This window comes from Rhamphochromis sp. 'chilingali', assembly GCF_963969265.1.
Source record: "Rhamphochromis sp. 'chilingali' genome assembly, chromosome: 15".
Lineage (NCBI taxonomy): Eukaryota > Metazoa > Chordata > Actinopteri > Cichliformes > Cichlidae > Rhamphochromis > Rhamphochromis sp. 'chilingali'.
Window position 1 is genome coordinate 3,666,627 of NC_137942.1, and position 17,412 is coordinate 3,684,038.

General features: G+C 40.7%; 1 protein-coding gene across 3 annotated transcripts in view; it reads right to left on the bottom strand.

Annotated features, from left to right (window-relative positions):
* Nucleotides 1-1,361: 1,361 nt before the first annotated feature.
* Nucleotides 1,362-17,412, bottom strand: part of LOC308411885 (shisa family member 6) — an 85,125-nt gene continuing 69,074 nt past the window's right edge. The window contains exons 6-9 of one of the 3 annotated variants that reach the window (XM_080905929.1): nt 14,928-14,990; nt 14,003-14,023; nt 11,534-11,662; nt 1,362-5,553 (exon numbers count right to left, since the gene is read on the bottom strand). In XM_080905929.1, coding sequence (XP_080762055.1) covers nt 4,940-5,553; nt 11,534-11,662; nt 14,003-14,023; nt 14,928-14,990 — 827 coding nt within the window. In that variant the 3' untranslated portion in view covers nt 1,362-4,939. The remainder of the gene's footprint in view (nt 5,554-11,533; nt 11,663-14,002; nt 14,024-14,927; nt 14,991-17,412) is intronic. The other 2 variants (XM_080905930.1, XM_080905931.1) reach the window with 2 other exon arrangements.

Sequence of the window (17,412 nt, forward strand, 5' to 3'; positions counted from 1 at the left end):
AAGTGCTGAGGTAGGTCTCCCTGCAGGGTTGGTTTTCCCTTCCTCGGGAGCAGCGCTGGGCTCTTCCTATCACGGACAAACAGTATCCCACATTCTTGATTTTTAGTTCACAAACACTTGTTGTAATGACTAACTACTCCTGACATTTTGGAGATCTTTGCTCTTTATACAGTAAAGTTACAGCTGGATACAAATAACATCAGGCTGATCCTGCCACGATTTGTCCCCCGGTTCAAATCACGGACAAACAGGATCCCACAGCTGTTTATGTTTTTAAACCTATTTTGCACAGAGAGGCATTTTTTGAAAAAGGTATTGTAATTATTGCAATGTTGAATATTATTACACAGGAAAAAAACAACTACACGTAAAATAATTACACTGTGACGCCTCTGCCTTTCTAAATGGAGGAACAGTAACTGCGATTCTGCAATTCATCTCATGTAAACAATAACGTGGCGCACAGCGTGATGTGAAAAAAGATGTGAACATTTTTCTTGTAAAACAAAAGGGGGCCTAGCAATAAAGTTTGGGAACCACTGATCTAGAGCATATTTATGGCCAATTTAGAATCACCAGCTAACCTGACATGCACTGGACTGTGTTAGGAAGCTAGAGTATCCATGGAAAGCACACAGAAGTGAACTCACCAGGGTTCAAACCAGGAAACTTGCTGGGAGGCTCCAGTTTTGACCAAGTATGCCACCTGTGAAGGATTAATTAGTGAAGTAGATCGCCCACTTTTTTGCAAAAAGGCTATCAGACGAGGGTAGTGAAACGTCAAATGCTCAAACCACAAACAAAAACAATAATTGTGTCTCACTGCTGAAACCATCATGTTTCCAAAGGTTTGCATTGCAAGCTTCACAGTTTTGCAACCTCTTAGTGAGTAGTTGGCGAGAGTTCAATGCAAAGTACTGACTGTCAGGGCAATCTGCTAGCAACAAAAGCAATTGCAAGGAGGTTTTTGCTGCAGCATCATATCTTTCTTTGTGACTAATTTCACCTAGCAACAGCAAGCAACCTCCTGCAAACACTTACCAACTGGCCCGAATTCACATTTTTTCCAGCCGTAAGCAGTAAGGTTAGTGACCAGGCCTATGTGGCAGAGACCTTACTTTGTTTTTTACTGGCTTTTGGAGGAAAACTCCTGTGGCCATTTGAGGAACTGCAGTTTTTGGTGCTTCTGCATCTGCATAATATCCAAGTCCTCCCCAGGTTCACGCTACGGGTTTCCGAGTTTTGTTATCTTGGACTTATATAAGCACACGTTATTAAACGCATATATACAACACACATGGTTTGCTTTAATAATTTGTAAACAGAAAAATGCACAAGAACAGTCATAATTTGTTTGTTGAAGCCTTTAAGTTAGTCTCCGGTTATTTGTGCAGTTACATAGACGTGTTTTCATTCATACCACATTTATCTGTATTATAAAAACTCCTCTTTGACTATGAAAGACAATACAATCCTAAATAAAAAGGACAACAAAGCCTGTACGGCAGCCAATGAACTTCACAACTTTTTAAAAAGAGTAATAGAGCTATAGAGCTATACTGCATGAACAGGAAATATTGCACATAGAGAAAAGGCTCTTGGGATGACATCATTATTAATTAAGTGAAAAGAAGGAGCAGAAGTTTGTGAAATTAGTCGAGCGAGTTGGATGAACACATATCTGTCTAAAGCAGTCTATTAATCACGCCTTCTTCAAATGGCCCTCATTTGTGCAAGCACTTTCCAATATAGGAAGAAAAAAATAGTGTACAAAGACGGTAAAGTTGGAAAAAAGACAACCTCAAACTGACATCATTAAATGCATATCTGACATTAAAACATAAAGTGGCACATTAAAACAAAGAAATACATTTCTTGAACTTGAGATACATTTGGCCAACCTTTCATGCTCCACAACGTAAATCAATTTTAAATGTATTGTTATGACAAGAAATGAAGCACACTTAAGGAAAACGTGCAACAATGCATGAGCGTACTTGAGCATAATCACAGAATTGAATGGAATGAGCCATTGCTTTCCTTTGAAGTTTTCCATTTAAATTGCACAGTCCAAATCACAAGTAACATTGTATCCAAGTTGTATATACAGTGGCTGACCACTCAAATATCGAAAGAAACAACAGTTTTCCTGATATCTTACTTGTCCAGTCTGCTGAGAGTTGTCACAAAGAGACACGATTTCAATTTCTTATTTCCTGACATTTTGGGAATGGAAATAGCAAGTCTGTAGAAATACAAAGGTTATTCTGAGGAGCATTTCCTGACCTTTAATGAAAACATAATGTCATTTCTGGCCTTTATACCATAAACTGAGCTACAATATAAAAGTTGGATGTAGCTTTAAATCTCTAATTTATGGAGCCCCGCAGGGGACATGGGAGAAAAAACAATTAAGACGGACTTTTGCGAGATATCGCAAAACAAACTCGGGATCTCGCAAAAGTTTTAGCCGCATTCTTCAGAGGCCGCCAGCTCGAAGCCGACCGGGAGGTCGAGGCACGATGTGCCGGGAAAGCGGTGTTCCTCCCGGCTGTAGTAGGTCTCGACCTCCCGTTAGCTTCGAGATGGTGGGTGTCAGATCTCCGAAAACGTCGGAGCACTTTTGCAAATATGTGATGTCTTGTAAACCGAGCAGGTATCTGACGTTTACACAACTACATTCACGCCTCAAAATATCTTAAAAGTGTATTTTGTGACCCAGAAAGAGTTTGTTTTGTGAGATCTCGCAAAAGTTTTGCGAGATCCCGAGTTAGTTTTGCGGGATCTCACAAAAGTCCGCCTTAATTTTTCTTCTCCCATGTCCCCTGCGGGGCTCCGTACTAATTTAATAAAAGTCTATCAGAAAATGACTGTACTGCTCACTTGATGTGTGACACTTTCTGTATGAGTTCATAGTTTCAATTGTTAGTTACAAATTATCTTTAATTTAGCAGGATGTTTATTTCTAAAGGGTGTGAAAGTGTTTTTGGATTCTCCATCAGACACACCGCTTCAGCAGAAAGCTGAAGTTGGTGGCTACGTCCATCTTTTATATTCAGTCTAGGCTTAAATTAAGATGGGACTTGTCTTAGTGAGAAAGCTATTTTTTTGGACATGTGACCATTTCCTAAAGGAGGTGCTTAACTGGCTTTCCCTGGGATTTGAATTGGGACTTAAATAGGGACTAGATTGGCAGGAAGCAGCATGACACTCCACCTGTAGTTAAAAAGTGCAATGGCACGCTTAAATTTTCCTGCACTTAATAGAAATTTGCCTTAAAAAACTGTCTTTGGCAATCTTTATGACACACTGTGGCGAGTCCATGTAGAAAACCCAAGCCCTGAAGGAATTACACAAATCCTAACAGCCACACTTCTATTAATAGTATAAAATCTGGACCCCGACTGTCTCACTTCCTGGACTGGATCTTCATATAGCAACCGAGAAAACCTTCCCCACCTCCCAGGTCAACTGAAAACAGAAGCACAGTATTTTCACATACCTGTAAGCCCATAAAACTTTAATAAATCTTATTCGAGTAAAGTTTAAACAACTTTCAATAAGAATTGGAAGATTGATATATCTAATGGTTGTTTTGGCTGCAAAGTTTGAGACTTCTTCAATTGAATTTTTGAGGTATATATACTGCAACATCTCTCACCGTATAGGTTTTCGCTGCTGGTTCTGCTGGTAAACTATAGTCAATAATATTGCACAGAAAGCAAAGACAACAAGCATGATTGTTCAGTTAAGAGCATATGGGATTCCATACAATGAGGCAATTGCTTTAATGAAAATATCTCAAACATTTTAATCAATGCTTCACTGACAGGCGATGTGATGTCCTCTTTAGTACTGATTGGTCCATCACATCGACAAACTATTACACAACTTGTGCACTTCTTAACACGGAGTGCTTGATATGTAGAGATGGAAGCAGCTGACCAATCACAAACTGAGAATTATGGATGGATGGGGTTACGGATGACAAAGCAAGGATATGGAAATTCAGCAAATTTGAATGACCATCAGGCTCCGTTTTCACCTGTAGACTTATTTCTGCAGACTGAAGCTGCCAGTCAACACTGGTAAAAGTTTTTTTCACACACAATCATTCTATGCTACAAGCACAGTTAGAAAAGAAAAAAATACCCCCCAGATATATATTAAATCCACATATTTTGCCGACATCTGTGGAAATAATGTTATTTGGGGGAATTCACCTTATCTAAAACAAAATTTTAAAGTAGGAATCAAGGATTCCAGGTGGGAGAAAAAATAATGCCGGAGGGCCAGCTTTTCTAGGTTAATGCTGCTAATGTAGCCTATTTACAATCTCCTATTATATGCAACAAAAATAGCCTTGTTTTTCACTAATAAGCTGATATGTTCTGGCCATTCACCGAAGAAGAAGAAGAAGAAGAAGAGAAAACTTAATCGAAAAAAAGGGAAGTCATTAATTGTGCTTTTTAACCCACAAATCCACTTCATCGCTGAAATGGGACAATTCAAGAGGCACCATCTGAAGTGCTTACATCAGTTAATGAGAATCTCTAAAGCTATAACAAGGACTGAAAATACAAATAGTAAATATATCATATTTATATATTTATAAAGTTGATACAATTCCCTTCCAGTCCCAAATCCAGTTTAAAAAATATTTTCTTCACATTGTCTAATGTCCGACATGAAGGATCTTTGTGTCGCCGCGCAAAGCCCTTATGATGCTCTAAAAGAGAGATGTCTTTGCCAGGGTTTGATTCTAATTATCCAAAATCTGGATGACACAGAAAGCTTGTGCTAAAAAGCCGGAAGAGTTATTTTTTTGTTCTCTTTTCTTAAATGCAGGAGGTTGTTTTGATGAGAAGACTGAACAGTTCTGCTGAGTATCCTTCTGTCGATGTTGGTGGTGGGTCTCAGGAATGCTTCAACCCCGGAGTTAAACAGTTACCTCGTTCTTACTGGCAGTGTGGTATGTGTGGTGGTGGCCGGGAATGTACTGCAGGTGGTCCACCGTGTGTGTTCGTCGGGAAGCAAACACCTGCCTCTTAGACGTGGTCACTTGCTGGTTGACCGTCAGCGTGTTGTAGGAGTCAGTAGAGGCACTGGGTTGAGAGTACATCTTGGTCACCTTGTGGCGGTCCATAACTGGCGTGGTGGGTATCAGCATGTCAGCATGAGACATCGCCCTCGCCATGGCCTTCTCCCGGAACTTGTCACGCCTCATTGCTGGGGACAGCAACAGCGGATCCTGGGAATGGAGGCGGTCCGCTGAGAGCAGCTGCTCTTCCGAGAGGTGGCGGCTGCTTCCATATGCTGCAGCCGCCATCACACCGTAGGAAGACAGGCCGTACTCTCCACGTCGCGGCGTCCTGGGAGGAGACAGGACGTGGTCCTGCGACATGGCCCTTTGGACTCGACGAGGACGTTGCCGCTGCTGGTGCTGCTGGTGTTGCTGGGGTTCTGCGTTCAGCTTCACCATGTGGGTTGGTCCCCGTCCACCAAAGTCAGGATGATGCTTCCTGGCGTAGTAGTCATCTATGTCTTTATCACCTGGGGAGTTAGGAGACAAAGATCATCAGGGAGAGGCAGGCATTGAGTCTTAATGGCTTTGCTTTGAATGGCTGTAATTTTGGATAGCTTGGCTTATGCCACATCTCTCCGCAGCTAGCTTTATTTCAACAAATTAGCAAAATGCACCCATCAATCACTGAAACAGCAACATTGCATCCCTGGTCAAAAATAGCTGCAGTACACTGGCAAAAACTGCAGTGTGGCTTATGAGGTGGAAAGACAGATGGGGGGTGGGGGTGCTGTTTCCATGCTCAACAGCGGGAGTCGGGAACCTTCCTTATAAACCAGGAAATGATGAGCATCCACCCAGTTTCTTAACTGTTTATCCAGCTTATGATCAGGAGCAGCCTGATCCTGTCTCCCCTCTCATAGGGCAAAAGGAAGGATACACCCTGGGCAAGTCATAAGTCCAGAACAAACAGAGAAAGGCAGACAATCACACATTCATACCCATGGCCAAGTCTTTAAACCGTGGGAGGAAAACTAAGAGAGTACTAGGAGAACATGCATATACAGAAAGGCACCAGTAAATCAGGGAACACTGAATAAACATGTTTATGTCGTTTATGTACACAGGAACACATGGTGAGCTTAGCTGTACTGACCTTCAGACTGTCACATAATGCCCGACGATCATCACTCTGCTCTTTCGGTATGAGTAATATAATCCAGTTGTGTCTAACCCTGGACTGTCAGCAGCATAAGTCAGTGTGTTAGGAATCGAAGGTTGCAGAATAATCCCACCTTGTAGCTCGTGAATTAAAAATTATCTTATTTCCATTTGATTTACAAAGAATTCTGGGTAATAAGACCCCGTTGCTAGAAAGTCTAAATTTGGTCCAATCATGACACAATGTGTTGAATGAATATTAAAGCAATGGTTGCTCATTGCCAAAATGTTTCCTGGGCAAGTCGTGCTTTGCAGCATATTAGATCATTTTTCATTCTGATACGTTTTAGTAATCAAAACAAATTATTGCACAAGCAAGAGCCTGTACCTGCATCAGAAAAAAAAAACTCTCCCCAGTCTAAGGAGACTCTTTACTGAGCATAAAATCTCTTTTCTGTGGCTATTTGGGTATTAGAAGCTTTCTATCTACTATTACTGAAGGCCAGGCTCGTGCCATTTGTGTGGCTCAGTACAGATGACGGTTGCGTAGTGCGTCTCGCGACATCATTAAGTCAAATAACAAAACACTCAGCTGCGGCGGCAGATTAACCCGGTCTTTCACAAAAATGCGATCCCCACGGTAATAGTGGCAGTAAGAACTGATAACATAATCCCACACCAGCTGGAAAGTGCTATTCAAAGCAGTTTGAATTGTTTTGTCCTTTCCCTTCGTGAAAAACAGGATAACTCCAAGCTCTTGTCAATGTATTTGTCCTTCAGCATTGAGAACACTCATCAGCAAACCACAGTACTCAACAGTTCATGCGCGGGTGGTGCCTGAACGGGCAACCAGTCATTTAATCCTCTGCCAGAAAGCAGGCCGCCGCTCCGCTGTGTGCACACACTCCTAATGGTAAAATCATTACCGCAGTATTAGCCACAGGTAGCTCTCAGCAGACTTCTGTCTACCTGGTTTTTGGCTGTGCTCGCAAAAAGGGGAAGGCTACCAAGGAGCCTGCCTGATTAACTATTGTGCTGAGCAGTTGTTACCTCTGCAGTAGTTAATTACTGCAGAACACAGAGGTTGAATTGGCGCTTTAGGACTATATCACGCTTCACCAGGTCGTGGAGAAAGGGGATGATGGGAATTGTTTGTCTGGATGCTCATCTCTCTGGGAGAGATGTCACGCCTGGATGCAGAAGGTCACCTTATTTTCTCCCACTCTGAGGTTTTAATGTCCACTAGTCTGTGCATTCCTAATGAGGGAAGGCCAACTCTTGCCTGTGGCGATGCGGTCTAGCATTCTTCCCCGAAGGGTTGGTTTAGATATGACATTACGGCGGGAAATGTCAACCGAACTACAAGTATAGACACAACTGACAAGCTGCGGCTCATATCTCTAATGACAGGTCAAAGTAAAGTTTCCAGTCAATAAGATCTCAAGAGTTACACTCAGATAATGATATGGCATAAATAAGAAAAAAACCCACAACACGGAGCGGAGTCTATATAACCTTAGGGTCTGAAAAGGGAAGATTAAAGATTAAATTAGCATTCATTCCTTGTGGTAAAATGTCGTAAACTGTGGTCTATGTGAACACCACCATGGGGATATCTAAGGTTGCAAAAAGTCTCATAAAAAGTCTACGAGAAGCAACTTTCTGATTTCGTTTCCAAAAGGATGACCATCTGTGGTATTTTCTGCGAACTTGTTTGCTAACGAATTGTCAGTCGTTAGCTAATGAGCAAGCAGTTTAAGTCTTCCCAACTCCTCCCCACATATATTTTTTGCAGTCAAGATGCCTGAAAGGCTCATCTTGAGGCTTGAAAACAGGAATTTGCAAACCAACAGGTGACGTCACAGTAACGACATCTATCTTTTGTACTGTCTCGACTGTGGTGCAAAATGCCTGTTTTAGTATAGAAGTCTATGGGAAAATGACTGTACTGCTTTTATGATTTATGACCTCAGTAACCACTTTTCTATTCAGTTTATTGTCTCAATCTCTACTTTTTCTTTATATAACTCAGTATTTATCTTTAGATGGATGCTGAAGGATGTCATTCATTAGGGTTGATGCTTTGCTATTGACACATGTAGTAAAATGTAGCAACGTCCCCCACTTTCTACAAATTCCTACACATTGACTTCAAATATAAAAGTAAACAAAGTTTTCATAGGACAGGACAAGAACAGATCAGAAAACAAGAGATGCTTTTTGTTACAATCAGCTGAAATTAGCTATTTTTTCCTTTCTGCCACTGAGATAAGTAAAGTCATCCTCGAAATGGCCTGCTCCTCTATAACTGCCTCCGCTTCCATTTGATTTAGGTCTTATTCTTTATGGATGTACACATGTTCCACTGTTTACAGTGTAAGTGGCTGAAATGATTTAAGAAGGGCAATGGAAATTACTTGATCTCATCTCTGCGGCTCAGATAAAACGCAGCACTTTACTGTTAAAATGATTGCGAGAGGCTGAAGGGTCCCAAATGTGAAGCAGAGCTACAACACAGGAAATTGCTAACAACTGCTAATTAAACCCCAGCTCCCACTTTGCTAGATTACATGCAGTATAGCCAGTGTATTTATGTGTCAGCTATTGATCACAGGACACCGTAATTATATAATGCGCTAACACTCGTGAAATTGGTGGAACATCAATTATAAAGTGATCGTCAGAGGTTTGGAGTAGGAGTGGTAGACTGTAAAAGGAGGATAGAGTAATATCATTTAGGTATTTCTTTTTGGGCGGATTAAAGGTGGCTTATTTGTTCTAAAAGGTGTTTTAATCCCTTTTAAGGGTGATTAAGGGGAAAAACAGCAGAGCCAAATATGATTGGTTTCTCCTTCTTTGTGCCGCCTCCTTGGAGGAGCTAAGCGGGTTATTTTAGAGCTGCGTCCTCAATCCCTGCGTCGTTGACGTCGTTGAAGGACGGAGAGGATGGAAGTGCCGCTCTCGCTCTCTCTCTCATACACACACAAAAACTACACACCAGAAATGATTTATAATTGCCAATTTTAAATTGCAAATAAACCATGCTAATTAAATTTACTAATCATCGTCTCTCCAGATGGTTTCCATTAAAATTGCAACTAATTATATTACTTTTAGGCTTGTTTCCAAAGATCTCACTCATGCTAGAACTTCTTTTTTCTTCAAGGGATGACTTTCCTTGCGTGTTTGACAAATTCTGCTGGGCCCCTGTCTCAAATTCAAAAAGCTTCTTTGTAGTTCAACATGATTCATCTCTGTGATTTTCTGTGTTTGTACAGGACTCTGGCAAGATAAGAGCAAAGCCCTGAGTTGATAAGTGAAAGAAAAGACAAACTTATAAAAGACAAATGTGGAATGCGCTGAGAGGAGATTGCTCTGATGCATGTTTTTCTATCACATAACCACACAGTGTAAAAAAGGACCAGTGACATGTTTAAGTGGCTTTCTCTGTGTGCGTACCTTGTCTTAAGATTCCTCCTGATGCTTTGAAGGTTTTATTTGAACCATTTTTGCAAACTCTTGTGAAGCTCTTTCTGAGCTTAAGGGAAAACTAAAGTACACCCAGAAGTTAGCGATGAAATGTGTACTTTCTGGGTGCTAAAGCTATAAGCGAGTAGGATAAAAGCAATTTTATATATACATATAATATATATGCCAGTTGTTAACAGTCATGTCAGCCCACATCAGCTGCTGGAATGACTGATCTGCTTCAGCTTTATATATTTTGTGGAATTTTAGAGCATTTAGAGCATACTATTTAAAAAGGGAGTTTTTCCTTCCTACTGTCGCCAAAGTGCTTGCTCATAGGGGGTCGTATGATTGTTGGGTTTTTCTCTGCATGTGTTATTGTAGGGTCTACCTTATAATATAAAGCACCTTGAGGCAACTCTTGTTGTGATTTGGGGCTGTATAAATAAAATTGAATTGAATTGAACTATTTAATGCCCCACTCACACAGGCCTAGATACTGGTTGGCAACTGCCTGGCAACCACCAGTTGCTAGAGAAAAAGCAGTTGCTGGAGGTTATAGGCGGTTGCTGTGAAATTGTCTGCAAAGCCAAGGACACACAGACCTAAAGATCTGCCAGTGACTCAGTGAGTAAGGAAAAATGTGTCTTCCCCGACAGATTGGAAAGTGATTGCTTGGTGTTTGGTAGGGAATAGGTATATGCAGCTGGAACAAAAACCTCCTTATCATTACACCGGATGCCTGTATTTTGTATGGAAGATGCATGTGTATTCTTTTTAATGCAATAGAAAAACATTCATACTTTATGTTGATGCAAATGTGTGGAGGTACTTTTAATGCAGTTGTTGAGTTTGATTAATTTTGGCTACATGGAAACATGCCCCAGAAACGTCAAGCATGAATAAGGCTATATGCAATCAATATTTGATTATAAAATCTCACTAAATACGTCAACTCAATGGACCCTAACAATCCACGTGCCCAGCCTAGAAATGAGCAAAGCTGCAGTTTAATGACCTGGGACTGAATTAATTCACAAGATAAACATAACATTAAATAAACAGCTTAATTTAAAGATCGCATTAAAAAATGTTTAATTCATAAATAGTCGAGATTTCCTATTTGTTTTCTTGTTCATGCCTCATGTCCCATCTTACTGTGCAATAAAGGTAAATGTAATTTACTGTCATTTAGGAAAGACCTTCCACACAGATGGAGCATACCTCAGGAAACTTGTGGCTTTAATGAAAGTTAAATAAATGAAGAAAAACTTGACTCATCACATGAAACCATTCTACGAACCAGTGGACAATGCACCAGTGAGGAGGTTAAAGCAGCAGCATCCACGTTATCATCAAACTGAAAATGTCACCATGAGGATAATGAACTGTAGTATTGGCGAGACATTAAAGTGCCATCCAGTTGTTGTATAGAAGCCATTCAGCTGAAAAAAAAAATGGTTCTTAATATGTCATTAAGAGACATTAGCAACATGACATGGGCCACAGATGGAACTAAATTACACGCCAATTAGATGTCAGTCTATGAGCCGATAGATGAGTGGATGGGAATGAGTGTGGAGCCTCTGAGCGTGCTGTCATGCATTTTAAAAAGTTTATTTCCCTAAAAAGGTGAAAAGTGAGAGTACTATCTGTATGATGAGCTAACAAACATCTGGAGGTAGTTATCATGATGCATGTCTCTGTAATGGACATTGAGATGTTTCATCGGGCCCGGCGCGGTGAATCGAGTAAAACCTCTAATGCACAGGCCCGACATGAGGGTGATGTCATCGCCTGTGTTTTTGCAGCGTATCAGGTATGACACAGTGATGGAGGACGACTGAAGGACCACTTGCTAGATCTGTGGAAAGTATTTACTTAAGTCAGACTTGAGGGCCAGCTCGTAGGAAGGCAGCAGATGGCTCAGGTTCTGGAAGGATCTGGACAGGGACAGGTCGTAGGCTTCCGTGGCTGAGGTCAGGATGTTGTTCATCCGCTGGGGTCGCTCTACAGGGGACAGGGGAGGAAGTGGTGCACTGCAGTCAGCACACAGTCAGTCAAAAGGATGGGCTCTACACTGGGAAATGTGTGTTGAGAAAGATTGAGCAAGACTACAGAGCATTTAGGGACTGTTTTACACATTTTTTCAACTTTTGGTAATAAAATTAATAAATAACTGAGACACTGAACAGCAAGTTAGAGTATTAAAAATGTGAATGTGGGCACGGGTAACTGGGGTAACCACTGTAACTACACCCACCATATCTTATGTGCATGCTGGTCAGATTTGGGCTGTTTTAAAGTCAGAACTAACAGAAAAGGCCAGTTATTTCTGTTCTTATCCTCCATATGCTCCTTGTTCCTCCTCCATCCACTCATGAAATGATGTGGTTCAAGTGGTTTTTGTATCTTTCTTCTGAACCATGTCGAAAGTTTTCGCCTATTCCTTGCGACCGTCTGCAACTTTTTCTTGGTTTTTTCCCCTTTGTTTTCAAAGTCGCTCTCACCCTTTTATATTTAAGCCTGGTACATGGCTCCATTCAGATGAGAACATCTTTTCTTTTGTGACATTTGGATAGTTTATTTTGGGCATATGTGTATGTATCCTTAAGATAGTTGCATGAGTTCTCTCAGAAATGCCAAAAACTTGGGGCTCGCTCCAAATGATCACTGTCATTTTTCTTCTGAACTGTGGTGCTTGTTAAAAATAGCCACAACTGAGCGGTGAATTTCGGCATCATTTCAGCTTGTGATGTCCTGCTTTTTGGAATCTGGCATGGCCAGGCAAACATCTCTACACATATTTCATTTTCAAGATGAACAGTTCTGCAAAAAAACTTTACAAATCCTTGTTTTTCATTTCAACATTTGTTGACCAACAGCTACCAGTGCGTCAGCCTTAACTACTTTATGGACAAAAGTCCCGCTGCCACTGGTGGAAAAAAATCAAGTATGCATATATCAAGGCATGCACTCTGCCTTTCCAAATATTTGTGAAAGAATGTTGTGCTCTAAAGAACTCAGTGAATTCGAGCATGGTATTCTCATAGGATGCCACTCTTGCAACAGAATTTCCTTCCTACTAGATATTCCACAGTCAACTGTAAACTGTATTTTTGCAAAATGGAAACATTTAGAAATCACAGCATCCCAACCAGTGCTGAGGCACATGGTGCATGAAATTCACCAGTAATTCCAGACTTCCAAAACTCCTCTGGGATTAACATCAGCACAAAAAGTGTGCACTGGGAGCTTCATGGTATAGGTTTCCATTGCCGAGCAGCTTCTGTAGGTAATGTAAAGGTAGCTCAGTACTTTTGACCATATAGTGTATCTGTTGGATGCATCAGTACAATCTATGGATGCACAATGTGAACCAAGCTTGCTGGGACTGGTTGATAGTTTACACTTCAGCCTTTTGTCTAAACATGGCTACTTCTGGCACTAAGAACCTCTCAGACTGGGATCCCAGTTTGGAAGATGTAATTTTAATTCTTTGCTGGACAGAAACATACTCAGAACTTTAAAAAGAAGAGATAACATGTTAGACTGAACTGAACTAAAAATTAAAAAGTCAGAATGGGCTGTATTTTAGAAAGGACTATGCTTAACAAAGAGCGCTTTGCTTGCTAAGGCTTGCTGAGGATTTTGCGTCAAGGCATTTCAAGGATATTATTTACTGAAGTTGCAGCTTCAATGAAATGACTAATTTGTCTTCTTTGCAGTTCTGAGTCAGCGGGAAACTGCGTCACTCAACTGCATCTAAGCAGCTCAAACGACAGATCATTTTGCACGCCTTTAACAGTTCATTTGGGGATATCTGTGATATGTATAACACCATTACAGCTCCCTGCACTGCACAGAGCTCCTGTGGCTTCAGAATTTAGGACGCCCAGTCACGGGTCAGGAGGCGCGGTGGGCGGAAAGGGCTGGGATTCAGGCAGGGACGCGGGTGCTGGATTTAAAAATAGGACCGGGCGACTACTGCAGCAAGGAGGATAGGGACACACAACACCAAGGAACATATGGTGTAGAGGGGAGACATTCACAGAATCAGAAAGTGTGTGTGGGGGTTTGTGGGGTAGGTTGAGTGAAGGAAGAGGAAAGAAAAAAAATGTGTGTAGAAAAGATTTTTAAGGTTGGACTAAAGGTCATGGATTGTAATGCAGCAATGTGAAGTTTTGAAACTGCAAAATATACACAAGCGCTTGAACAAAAGGAAAGAAAAGGAGAATAATGACCCTCAGTGTGCAGGAAAAGAATTCAGTTGCTACTATACATGAATTATGTTAAAGAAAAACTGATGAAAAGATACACATAAACACCATGTGTATGTGTATTACTTACCGTATCTCATTTGTCTGTGGGCTAACAAATCCAAGTGAGAAAGAAAGGATCAATAACAATCAATGTGCACAGTATGTTTCAAACTAGAGGTCGCCCTTGGTCAAAAACAATATTGCAGGAATGCTGCCAAGGGTTAACAAAAACGTCCAAACCAGCAACTCTTGAATTATGCATTGCAGCTATGATCCTCATCAGAAGCTAAATAGACTTCAAAAGTGCTGTTTGAAGAGTTTTATTTGGTTCTGAAAGCACTTTCGAAACCCATTTTCCCATGAAAAGCCGGCCTGTTTAAGAGGCAGACAAGCGCAGGCAGGATGTGGATGGCAGCGCTCCGTTAATGGTAAAAAACTTTGTTTAATGACTCAATGACGATAACTTTAACCCGAAACAGTGACACAAAACACTGGCCTCTGCAGTTTTAGAATATCACAGAGGGGATTTTTGTAAGTAATTAAAAATCCAGGTTGCCTCTTTCATTTCACAGCCATTTAGATGCAGAACCGTTCAGTAATTCCACAGTGAAGAGCTGCTCCCCTTTCACAGAAAATCACATTTAGAAAAATAGATGGGATGCTATGAGAGTAACTGGGTTTTCAATAACTCGAGCAAACTGCACAGGCGATCCTTTGATTATCACACCTTCTGCTTTTCATTTTCTCCGAGGATTTCTTTATCAGCTCCTCGTACTTTAAATTCCCTGTGAAAGGCATACTTTTGTTTTTGAAATTGGAAATAGTCTATCACAGAAATTGCTCGGCTTTCTATCACTTAGAGATAATAATGCATATCATTTTGGAAAATGAAGCCAATGACTGCCATGAAATCAGGCTAAACTAAAAAGAGTATATCACGTTATCAGTCTAGGGTTACACAGTGAATTGGACTCTGCCTGTAACTACACATCAGCAGTCAAGCAGTTTCTTACCCATTTTAGGTGTCAGGGCGGTCAGGTCCAGGTGGCTATGCTGGTAGTCATGGTGGTGGTTTCCTGTTACGAGAAGAACAAAAGCAAATAAAAGTGTGTCAACATCAGCAGACACAAAGAAAGGTAATAAAAAAGAAGCCCCTTTTTGATTTATTCAGACTGCATTATTATATAGAATAACTGACCCGACTCAAAAGTAATAACAATCAAGTCAAAAACATATTACAAATCAAGTTAAACTAAACCAGTCAGCAGCACAGCAAACATGAGGTATACAGCCCAAATAAAAATAAGATGGTTATAACTGGAATCTAATCCGGTCGTTAAGTGATGACGTGACGAATCCTAATTCCGGGCCTAAAGTAGTCTGCGTTTAATATGGCTTTTGTGTTGTTAACATGTTTAATGTTTTGTATTTTCTTCTATTTAATCTCAAAAGGCTCCTAAAACAGTCAGTGATCACTGTTGACCTCCCTCTGCTTTTATTACCGCTAATCATTTATTTAAGCTCAGTTTTTAAAACCTTAGGATGTAACTAACCTCGTATTGTGGATGGATTATCTCAGTTGTTCTCCTGGCTGAAGTTTGGTCCTTTTACAGCATCCTGCCATGCGATTACATTTGTTCCTGACCACCGAGAACACTCACGTTAACTTTTATTGAGTGGAAAAAAAGTTATCTTGTTTATATTATGCTAACATAGCTGTGTCGCTAGCGATCACGTAGCACATCATTATATACCAGCTAGCCAAACTTCAGTAACCCTACAAATGTCACTGCTGTTTAGTTTTTGGTCTTCATTTATGTTGGAAGTGATAGCAGAGCTGTACGTTTTAATTTGTTTCCAAAACCCTGCAGTCAGGACATGCTATATTGTATTTAGATAGAAGCTAGCGAGCTAACTTCCTGCTAACTTCTAACTCCGTTAAATGTCATAAATTCTGTTTTCATGGATGCCTGGATGTTAAACTCAATTGTTACACCTGGTAGAGCAGAACGCTGATCATTTTATTAAAGATGAAAGACTTTAGACAGTTTTTCAACTCTCAGTAATGCCATAGTGATCGTTTGATATATGGACCTGCAGCGGAGTTTAGGTCCAGACACGGCTAGTGATGTCAGACTTAACGACCGGATTACTGTTATAATACTGTTAATATGCCTGTTTGACAACAGCTTATGAAAAATGTCAATGTATCTCCTGGCTCAAGGGATCCAATTTTTGTTTTCGGGGTTTTTCGAAGACTCAGAATCTGAGAACAGATTCTTCTATCGGTCCTATTCAATACATTATACACCCGTGTTATACAGGCCATCCATAGCTGCTGTGCAATACAAATAACCTTGCTTTGCCTTGACAGTCACTACACTTTATGCATTATCTATGCCGCAGTGTTGAAGTAGTGAAAAACTGACCTTTATGAGTTCGGCACGACTGGCTCTTCTATAATAACGTGACAAATGTTGTTCTCTATTTCAGCAGAGTATCAGTCAGCCCTTCCATCCACTCAAGTCATTATTTGCTATATCCCCAGACATGAAAGCTTTGATTTGTTCAGTGTCTCGAGTGAGCAGTAAACTGCCACTGCTCAGTTATGAGCCTGTAAGTGTTTCTTCCATTTGACAGAATCCACTGTTTAGCAGCGCTTTACCAAGATGATTGATTATAGTCACTTTGTCTGGGTACGTGGAAGCGGCTGCACCTCACGGTCATCCATCTTTGCGGCGGGTGTGTCATTTGATGTTGCGCTAATATTGTAATGTGTTGTTTTGTTGGCTATAGAACAAAGCAATATGTTGTGAGACCTCTGTCACTGAGAAGCAATGGGAATTCCAATAAGTGAAAATATTGCCTTTATTCAATTATATCTTCTTTTTCCCCCCCCTGAACAACATCCAACTCATGGTTATGCAGTTGTGGCTTATTTCCATTTAAATATGTTCATCTATCATTCAATAAGGCAGTAAAAGCACAGCTCTGATAGCTGCGTGTGAGCTCTTTAAGAGGCTTTGAGCTGATGACAGTGGCTTGAGTTCTGCCTTTGTGAAAGATCGGTGCCCGTATGTCACCGACGCTGATTTGCCGGTGGGAGTTTGTGACATTTCAGACAAATGTTGACTTTTGCTAACATCCTTAATGTGGAGTTGGTGGAGTCTCTTTTACATTCAGTTAGTTTTTGAATGTAAAGGCTTTGAGAGTTAAACGGTTTTGACTATTTTGGCTAGGTGCGTTGCATCATTATAAAGCATGTCTTCGGTCCGTCCTCCCTGCAGCTGTACTCTGTTTTCCAGTCACACAGGTTTGATCAAGGGGCCAATTATAGCAGCTATAGAAAACCCAGTTAAATTACCCTTCTATGAACAGAGGTTTTGTACCGAGTAAATAACCTTTTACTATCTGAGTAATTGGGGAAACTGCTTTTTCCCCAGAGCAGAAAAACAGACCTCTAGATAAATTTCACACATTAAAATGTACCACAAATGT